The sequence below is a fragment of the Limulus polyphemus genome, unplaced genomic scaffold, assembly GCF_000517525.1.
Source record: "Limulus polyphemus unplaced genomic scaffold, Limulus_polyphemus-2.1.2 Scaffold8966, whole genome shotgun sequence".
Taxonomy (NCBI): domain Eukaryota; kingdom Metazoa; phylum Arthropoda; class Merostomata; order Xiphosura; family Limulidae; genus Limulus; species Limulus polyphemus.
The window spans coordinates 11,054-21,566 of record NW_013674576.1 but is presented as its reverse complement, the minus strand read 5'-3'; the positions used below and the strand labels follow the sequence as shown (position 1 = coordinate 21,566).

General features: G+C 32.3%; 2 protein-coding genes across 5 annotated transcripts in view; one reads left to right on the top strand and one right to left on the bottom strand.

The window, feature by feature from the left end:
• LOC106475676 (nucleoredoxin-like protein 2) overlaps nucleotides 1-3,792 on the top strand; it is a 7,123-nt gene extending 3,331 nt beyond the window's left edge. The window contains exons 2-3 of one of the 2 annotated variants that reach the window (XM_013936354.2): nucleotides 1,837-2,133; nucleotides 3,360-3,792. In XM_013936354.2, the coding sequence (XP_013791808.1) occupies nucleotides 1,837-2,133; nucleotides 3,360-3,498 (436 nt within the window). In that variant the 3' untranslated portion in view covers nucleotides 3,499-3,792. The remainder of the gene's footprint in view (nucleotides 1-1,836; nucleotides 2,134-3,359) is intronic. The other variant, XM_013936355.2, reaches the window with a different exon arrangement.
• LOC106475675 (tRNA wybutosine-synthesizing protein 2 homolog) overlaps nucleotides 3,665-10,513 on the bottom strand; it is a 12,100-nt gene continuing 5,251 nt past the window's right edge. The window contains exons 4-7 of one of the 3 annotated variants that reach the window (XR_002608936.1): nucleotides 8,345-8,454; nucleotides 5,898-6,055; nucleotides 4,074-4,633; nucleotides 3,665-4,031 (exon numbers count right to left, since the gene is read on the bottom strand). Coding sequence is in view for 2 of the 3 variants with exons in the window: in XM_013936353.2 (XP_013791807.1) it covers nucleotides 4,136-4,633; nucleotides 5,898-6,055; nucleotides 8,345-8,454 (766 nt within the window). In the remaining variant the exon portion in view is untranslated. Of the gene's footprint in view, nucleotides 4,634-5,897; nucleotides 6,056-8,344; nucleotides 8,455-10,513 lie in introns of all 3 variants that reach the window. The other 2 variants (XM_022379733.1, XM_013936353.2) reach the window with 2 other exon arrangements.

Below are 10,513 nucleotides of genomic sequence, written 5' to 3'. Positions count from 1 at the left end.
AATGAGAATAGTAGGACTAGGGGACACAAATATAAATTTTGGCAAGGTATGAGACATCTTCACTTAAGACAGTTTCATTTTTCTAACAGCATGGTTGGACTTTGGAATGGGTTGTAGATGCAGTAAATTTAAGTGAGTTTAAGAGAAAGTTTGAGTATATGAATGATAAGGGCTGGTTTTAAAATTTTAGTTTAGATGATGGAGCAGCCAAGATGGACCAATAGGTCCCAAAACATTGTCATGTTATAATAAAGACAATTGTTGAGAGACATGGGAAAATTAAGTTAAGCTCTTAATTCACTTTTTATTAGGTGATTCCCATATAGTCGCATGTTTTTTTATTTTGTTTACTCTGCTTATTCTGGGAATGTTTCATAATAATGTGAACATATAACCTTTCAAAAATTTTTTTGAATGACACATTTTTTTATTATTATTACCACTAAAAACACAGTCTTATAAAGTGTACTGTTGGTAGAATTTTACATTCTCTTAAATGAAAACATTTTTTCTTGATGTACCTTTTAAGCTGGAATCCATGAAATGCAAGGATTAAACAGCAAAAAGTCTGCAGGGGTGTGTAGCTGTGAACAGCTTCATGTACTGTATTTCTTTCATTCATTCAGACTTTAAATATTATAATGCCTGTTTGATACAGGCTGTTCATTGTAATTCATACTTTCCATCTTGAGTTTTGTTGACAGTGTATTATTGTAACCATGACAACAAAATTGAAATGTGCTCAGATTAGTCACATTTTTAATGTGCGACTTTACTTTCTTTGGTATCTGAATTTAGATATGTTTAATTGTTCCATCGAAGTTAATACTTCCGAAACTTCTCGTATTCAATGTGAGAAATGTGTACAGATCTGGAAACTACAAAAACTGAATGTCTTGTCTTTTATATCAGTATCAATGTTTACATGATATGTGAATAAGATAGCCTATCTAATTTTACTTAAGTTTCTTTGAATTGTTGCTATTTTTATCATGGAATTTCCTGTTTGATTTTGCATTGTGTCAACTGAAGTATGTTTGGAACTTTGATACTTGTGCACAAACACCTACTTAGATCCGTTTTCATCTATATTTAACATGTTCAATCTTCACATTCAATTGTGCATTCTTAGAGTTATCAAAAGTTGTGTTATGAGATACAGTTGCACTCTTGTTTGTGGGGTAGAGTAAATTGTTTTGTCATGGTTATGTTTCACCAGTCATGCAGTTAACTTTGCAAATGCACCAGAGTTACGCTAGTAAACTTTTCAGTTGATTACCCTATAGGCATCTGTCACGTAAGTATTAAGTCTTGCTAGGATGGTGTTTACGTAGTATTTTTATATCATTGAGGAATAGTTGATGTAACTGTATTTATGTTGGGATGAGTTACAAATATTATCTCATTTTGAGAAGAGTTGGCACACACTAAAGATGAAATAAATGTAGTTATAAAAGCCCAAAACTTGAGTACTTTTAAATAGTTCACTATTCTTGTTTGGGGGGGGAAACCAAAAGTCAACTCTTTGAAAAAACTAGAATAAGTTAAAGTTGAGAATGTAAGAGAAAAACAATAGTGTTTCTATACCATAGCACAAAGTAGGTTGAAGGTTAAACTAAGAGTTCTGCCCATTTGAAATAAGTTTTACACGTGATATATTGGTTCCAGCAGTGTAAAACAGCAGGTGGGTAAAATGTTGGAGATTTTACACACACGAAAAAAACTATTTAAACTTAATAGTCCTCTGCTAAACTTGAAGATAAACCTTACAATTGTTTGATCTTTATGTTTGGTACGTTACTTAAAAGTAAATCTTCTAATATATTTTTCTTCTAGAATAATGGAATTTCTACAAGGAGGAACACTAGTTAAGAAGAATGGATGTGAAGTAAGTGCCGATGAGGCCCTGAAAAACAAAGATATTATTGGCTTTTACTTCAGTGCCCACTGGTGTCCTCCGTGTCGAGGGTTCACCCCTGTTCTAGCCGACATGTACAGTGAACTAGTGGATGAGGGTGCTCCCTTTGAGATCATCTTTGTTTCATCTGATCGGTCTGCAGATGACATGTTTCAGTACATGATGGAAAGCCACGGAGACTGGCTGGCCATTCCATTTCAGTCTGGAGCATCAAGGTACGTAAATGGTGGGATAATGTACAAAGAAGTTGATGGTACTTGTGTCATTGTTAATCAGGTTCACTTTGAAAGTTTTTACATAGCTCCATCAACATGCATGTAAACTGCCATCTGGTTTACAGAAAGAAACTTAAATGTATACAAAGTGTTGGTCTCACCATTTGTTGATGTAAACACTTGATTTCTTTAATTAATTTATTAGTATTCTTGCTTACACATTTATCAGAACAGTTACTTAGCATTGCTCTTTTGAAGACTAAAACAAAGGTTATATAATGTTTTGTTTATGTGCCCGTAGCAGGGGGTAGTTAAAAAATGTGTACGTAGTTCCATTAGTGAGTGAATATTCTTGAGTTACACTCGTATGAGTAAGTTACACATAGACTTGTATGATTCATCACTCCATGTTATACTGAACAGTTTTTGTTCATTACAAGTTAAACTAAGAAACTTGATTTTGTGTTTTGCTTATTTAAGTATAACATCTATTTGGAAAAGCTGTAACTTTTTCTTTTTCTTAATTGAATTGTTATTGAATATTAAAAAAATGGCTTCACCATTTCTGATATTTTGTCAGTTATGCCTCTCAGTGGACCACTGCAAGAATTTTTTTTTAAGTTCCTTTTTCTAAAAAGCACAAACCAAAATATACTTAATATTAGAGCTAAGGTATTACAGTAATCAATCTTTACTTGTATGTGATCTATTAAAGAGCTTAAGATTTAATTAATTACCAAATTCCACTAACCAACCAGCTCTATTAAGCATAATAAATGTGAATTTTTATAACCATCCAAGAAATTCTATGAATGAGTCTCATTAGTTTGTGTGTGGTAACAGATGTTTACCATGCAAATTCTCATGATGCTGGTAATGAAATCTGAATTGTCCCCCCCCCCCCCATGATAAAATCATTATTTCCATGCATCTGTATTTGATAGTCATGGTAATATCATGACTACAATATATGCATCTGTATTAGATAGTCATGGTAATATCATGACTACAATATATGCATCTGTATTAGATAGTCATGGTAATATCATGACTACAATATCAAATTTTGTGGCAGTTAAAAAATATTAGTTTACCTTAGAATTTGTAATTTTATAGTCAACATAAAAATGAAAAAAAGATTTGAAAGGCTTATTCCTGAAATGGTTGTAAACGTGTAAAAATATTCAAATTTTTCTTTGATTAACCCCCCCCCTTTTTTTTTTCAGTAACGTGAAGGCAAAGTATAACATCACCGGAATTCCGGCTCTGGTGATTGTGAAAAAAGACGGAACTCTCATTTCTAAGAATGGCAGAGGTGAGGTACAGTCACTGGGTCCACGTGCTTTCCAAAACTGGTCGAGATAAGCTATACATGAGAAATCATCAAAGTAACTCTGGAACTAAGAAGAAATGCCATTCATCAAATGATGTTTTTTTAATATCAGATTAAGAGTTGCATTTTTGCTTGTTTTTAAACTTTCACTTTGAAGTATATTTACATTAATATTGATACAGGTAATGCAATCACTTGCTCTTATCATTTATGACGGTTAATTTTTTTTTCAATCTTACGCATAATGACAATATGAAGAATCCACAAGCTTTATCTTTGGATATGTTATTTTGATGTAAATGATTATTAAAAGTTTATCTATGCAATTTTTTTTGTTATAACTCCACCTGGTGTAGATTACACGTACACTAATGTAATTCTCAATCATTGTTAGATATTTAAATGACTTACAAAACAATGTTAATAGATAAACAGTACTATAATTATAAGAAGCTTGATAGTTTTATCTTTACGACTGCTTCTGTGAGGGCAAGGCTTAGCTGAAAAATTTGGATGGAATTTTAAGTTCACGTACTCTAGTGTGGGGTAGGTTTACATTTGAGGTCTACAACGAGGTGATCAATGTAGGAAGCATACGATTTAACGTGTTCAACGTGAAGTACACAGATTGTCCACTCTTCACCGTAAAGTTTAAGAAGGATTTTAAGTTCACGTACTCTGGTGTGGGGAAGGTTTACATTTGAGGTCTACAACGAGGTGATCAATGTAGGGAGCATACGATTTAACGTGTTCAACGTGAAGTACACAGATTGTCCACTCTTCACTGTAAAGTTTAAGAAAAAGGTCTTTAAAATGTTCAGAAACTCGTGAAGCCCACTGGTACCATGTAGAATGATTGAACTGTCTTGATGTCATCAATAAAGGTTTATTAGGTGTATCATCGCTGCCGTTTTCCTTCCTTGAATCACCAATAGAATGACTGAAGACTTCGACAGGTTCAGTTACGAAACTGTCATCTCCGAGATCATTCTGTCCCGGCACTACACTGGAACCATTTACAGAAGTTTGTTTTGAGTTGACGTTAGCATGAACATGTAAAATGCCTCCTGTTTCCCGCTTGAGTGCGAGACAAGCAGTTTTCCACCCCGGTTCTGAAGATGGAAGTAGTCCCAAGTTGACCCTATCGGCTACTCCTCTTGGACATACCTGTAGGCACACGGCAGAATAAACCGAGCTTTATCAGGTGAACAGTGACTCTGTTAGTAACAGTTTATAAAATATCATTTGATACGAATCACTAGTTGCAAAGAAAATATTCTTTCTTAAAACTTTCAATTCAAATTAAGAGCACCACCACATTCACACACATTCTATTAATGATTATTACTAAGTTTGATAGAGACACTACTCTTTGATTAAATTTATGTAAAGATCTTAGTGGGTTTCTTTTATTTTTATTTGAACTTGAATGAGGCCAGGGTATAGTGCTGCATAAGCTTTATGGAGTGATGTTCTGACACTTCAAACCTAAAAATGGAAGTTAAGATTTTGAATATGGGTTCTTTAATCTGATGGTGACAGGACACCTGACCAGTTGACGTTATCCTACTGAATATAATTAATTACTTTCCCTCATTAAATCCTAATCCTCTAAAATTCTCATTCCATGATTTTTTTTATATAACAAAATTCATTCAGGGATCAAAATATTACATTCCTAAGGAATTTAATCTCTTTAGTTGCCTTCCCCAATCGGGAATGCACGATCCATCCGTATTCCTTTAGTTATGACCAATGAAAGTGAACATATTGCATGGATTAAGATATAAAAAAAAAACAATTCATGAGTGAATGTAATCTTCCCGATAACCTTCCCTCGAGTGAATGTAATCTTCCCGATAACCTTCCCTCGAGTGAATGTGATCTTCCCGATAACCTTCCCTCGAGTGAATGTGATCTTCCCGATAACCTTCCCTTGAGTGAATGTAATCTCCCCGATAACTTTCCCTTGAGTGAATGTAATCTCCCCGATAACTTTCCCTTGAGTGAATGTAATCTCCCCGATAACTTTCCCTTGAGTGAATGTAATTTTATTTCATTAGTTCTGTCCTTGTCAAAAGCATGGAATCTGCCCTTCGAAACATAAAACTCAATTCTTCCTAATGGGAATTTTATGAATAATACATTCAAATAAAAGATGTATTTTAAAAATAACATACTTCTTAATAAAACATTAACTTTAGTGCTCATTGAATGCAGTCAATCTCAAGAAATTATGTTTGTGTAAAGTCAAGTTTAATAGGTTGGAAAAGCTACTATATACTTAAACTAACGTGTTTAGACCCAGTAAGCAAGATTTTCTCAATTTAGACTGGCTATTGTTTTAAAATAAACTTAACACTATTTGCAAAGAAAGCTACAATTATGCTGTCCTTACAAGATTAGAAATTTTGTTTTTTAACATTCTTACCTCTCTATTGTCCCCAATGTGAATCACACATTTATCTGTTACTTTGTTTAAAACCAAGTTTTTACGGAGTGCTTCCACAGCTTCATTGTTCCATTCACAGGCATGAACACATTTGGCGTTAGCATGGATTAAATAAGGGAGGGTGAAGTAGCCGATACCTAGTCAAGAGAAGAACAAATCGAGATGTACAGAGGGAAAGGAGGGTCAGCTTAAAAAGATTTTTATATCAACTAGTACAGCGGTTGCTAATTGCTGGTCTAGGAATCAATGAAAGTCTCTTCTCCTTATTCCACTGTAAAATAAATGTCATAACTTTCACTTTCAGAAAAAGGTAAATCAGGAAACAACTGTATCCCATCAGTTTTTTCACAAAGAGTTTGCTTTAGAAAGGTTGGAAATCACTTCACTTGTACGTGTTTAACATTCTTAGCACTTACATAGTCTTAAACAATAAGTGGTTGGTACTACTAAAGTAGGCCTATAACTCTGTCCATGTGAGGTTATCAGAAAAAACATTTTCTGGTCTCTCTTTTTCAAACAACAATGTGAAAACGTAATATATGTTTGAGTTTACATTATATATTTTAGTTTTGTTTTTTTTGCACTTGGTGTGTAACTTTTTTTTTTTTTTTTCACCTTTTGTCTGTATACCCTTACTGCTCCCTCCATTGCTCTAGACGAAGAAATACTTGGTGTGTAATGATTTCTTTACTCAGTTGGTAACAGTAAGTAAACATAGCTGAGCAGAGAATGTATAATAAATGCATACAACGGGAATATGTGAATGTACGTTGTACTTTCCTCTGTTGCACGATAAAATTCAAAGTGGCCATAAAATTAGTTCGAACACACTTAAGACAAAGCGAGACTTAACTAGATTGCAGTTAAAGTGATGATGGTGACTGAGGTCCTCCAGAACATACACAAAATTAAAGTAGCCGGGTTGATGGGCTGTGATTAGCAGATGTGAGCATGATTCACCCAACAACTAATGAAAACACTGTGTAACTAATATATTTTCATGTTAATTCATAATTATATGTTGGTACCTGAATTCCTGCTGTCTCACTTTAAATATTTTGAAAGAAAACGACATGATGTTTAAGTTGTATATTACATTTCAAGAAATTCAATAACCTAGGTGCATTCAGAAGACAGACCTTGTTTGTAAAATTGAAAGCTCTACATTTTAAAACAACTATATTCATGAGCCTATTTAGCTATGAATTATCTACTTTTTTATCTTACAATTTTCTAATTATTAAGAATATACAAATCCAGGACAACTAGACATCTAAAAAAAATGACAAAGACATGTTCCATGTACAACACCAAACTTAAGCATGTATATATCTGGGCCTAACACATTACAAGTTATATTACTTCATTACATGATAGCATATAAAACTACTGGCTTATAAAATACCTGTATATATATCTAGGCCTAACACATTACCAGTTTACTTTACTTCATTACATGATAGCATATAAAACTATTGGCTTATAAAATACCTGTATATATATATCTAGGCCTAATACATTACCAGTTTACTTTACTTCATTACATGGTAGCATATAAAACTGTTGTCTTATAAAAGACCTGTTTATATATATCTAGGCCTAATACATTACCAGTTTACTTCATTACATGATAGCATATAAAACTGTTGTCTTATAAAAGACCTGTATATATATATAGGCCTAATACATTACCAGTTTACTTTACTTCATTACATGATAGCATATAAAACTGTTGTCTTATAAAAGACCTGTATGTATATCTAGGCCTAATACATTACCAGTTTACTTTACTTCATTACATGATAGCATATAAAACTATTGGCTTATAAAAGACCTGTTTATATATATCTAGGCCTAATACATTACCAGTTTACTTTACTTCATTACATGATAGCATATAAAACTATTGTCTTATAAAAGACCTGTATATATATCTAGGCCTAATACATTACCAGTTTACTTTAGTTCATTACTTAATACCATATAAAACTATTGGCTATCATTGGACTCAGTGGAGATCCCATTTATCTGGTCATTAATGAGGAAATGATTTATTTTTCATGCTATCATGAATGCAAATAATTAGAAAACTGACCACCTGAATTCAAACCTGTCCTTTACTCCATTATATGAACTGTATAGATCTAGGCCTACTACATTACCTGTTTAATTTTCTCCATTATATGTATTTTAAATATGTTGTGAGGGTTTTAAAAGTTTTAACACCCCTCTAAAATTTTTAGGTGTCTAAATGTCCTACTTACTCATTTGTTAGATGTCTAATTTTCCAGTTACCATAATATACAATAACAATCTTTCAACCATTTTTTTCTTTTCATCCAATATCTGAAAAATTCTTAATCAGAACATGTACATAAGAACAAGTTCATTTTGGCAAAAAAAAACTAATCATCTCGTGGACTTACCAGCATACAAATCTACCACTGTTTCTCCACTACAGTGAAATTTGGCCACTCTAAGCTTTTCTGAAATATTTCCAGCACTGAACATACATTTTCTAACATCATAGGTGTATCTACATAAAGAAATATAAATATTAATTTTTGAAATCAAATATTTAGGATCAATATTTCTTGCAACTATAATAGCTATTGAATGCAGTAAGAGTCACACTAGAATACACCTTCTGTAACTTTTTTAAAAATTATTATTAATACTTATTTTTATACAAGTAATTGTGTTATATAAGAATTTATGATTGAAAGTGAAGAAGTATGTATTAATATGCCAAACACACTATATCATCAATATCCAGCATTTTGACACATGCAAGAGCTCACCAGGTCGGCTGGGATATGGCAGACGTAGTTGTGGTCAAGATACGAAATTCAGCTGGAATTAACAAACATTCCAAAATTTGTATAGCATCAATCATCATTAACTTCTACTCAAAGCAAGCTACCTATACAGATCAGAATTAACACAGTAATTAATATAGATAACTTAATATACCATTTTCACTTACAATGATTAGAATGTACTGATTCATTAATGGGTGCTCTCGTATAATGAACATTTTTGGCTGTAATCCTTATAATATCTCAATGTTCAGCCATCTTGGGTGATTTAATTTAGTACTAAGTCAGCATTTCCAAAACATTTTTGGCACTGAAAACTTTTCACATGAGAAAAAGCTTACTGAATACTAGACACATAAAATATCAGTGTAGAGGGTATTGCATGCACAGCACTCTCTAAATTTGTATATTATTCATTTATTTATTTAATCAAATTACATATTAATGAATTTTTATGTTTATAATATATTTTAGGTACAAACCTCTCCACAAAGATATTATGTAGAATAGATATGACATCTTCTATAATTCTTCTTCAATGCAAAATCAATATTATCTAATTCTAATGTATAGGAAAATAAGTTATTATCGTACAGAGTATTAAATATTTTATTAAAATTTAAAATCATGATTTTTTCACGAAGCACCTATCCATGGAACATAGTTTGGGAAATGGTGTACTAAGTTAACAATGCAAAATAATTCTCATATTGATTCGGTAAAAAGATCGATAGGAGGGATGTCGATTAATATTAACTTTATTCATAAATAACCTTTAACATGTTAAAGAATGTTTTCAAAAATTGTAAAATAATTTGAGCAAAACAGCAATCACAGAGTTTACGTAGAAAAGAATATGTGACCACCATAGCTCCAAGAGGAAAGAAACTAGAAACCTGAAATTTTGCACCCATACTATATGGACCCTGAGGGTATGCACCTGGGTATTATTACTTATCTACATGCATGTGCACACGCACATCTTTTTATGAGACAAGTTAGCAAAAAACAAATAGAAAAGAAATGTAACTGTCATAGCTCCTTATAATACAGATAGAAATCACAGACAGACATGCACTTGTGTGCATGTGCGTGTCTGTGACCACCATAGCTCCAAAAGGAAAGAACCTAGAAACCTGAAATTTTGCACCCATACTAAGTGGACCCTGAGGGTGTGCAACTGAGTATTATTACTTTTCCATGTATATGAGTGTGCATCTTTTCAATGAGGCAAGCTAGCAAAAAACCACATAGAAAAGAAGTGGTTCTTTATATATAACAACTTCTAATATATAGAAAAGCAAGTGCATTATGCTAACAATGCATTCCAACAATGGCATTTATTTCATGTTGCTTAGCAACAAAAGTATATAGGTTATACTTTTAAGCTAAAGTGGGTTCAGAATACACACTATCAACCTAATAACACGAGTGAAGCCGAGTACTTTCGTTAGCATAAAAGTATAACTTAATATTGTTGTTAGTTATGTACTGAAAGTATAAAATGAAATGTATAAACAACACAACTGGAAAATTATTTGTCGATTTCTTAACTTAGAGTCTCTGGTGATTAAAGAGGTATATTTTTTATTAAAAACGTTGGTGATATAACAGAACATACCGTGATTCAAAAATGATTTAAGTTTAAAATTTGATCAATATTTTTACCTTCATGATAACTTTTATGCACTTGCTAAAATATGTCAACCTAATAACCTGTGTATATATATATATATATATATACACACATACACACACACACACACACACACACAC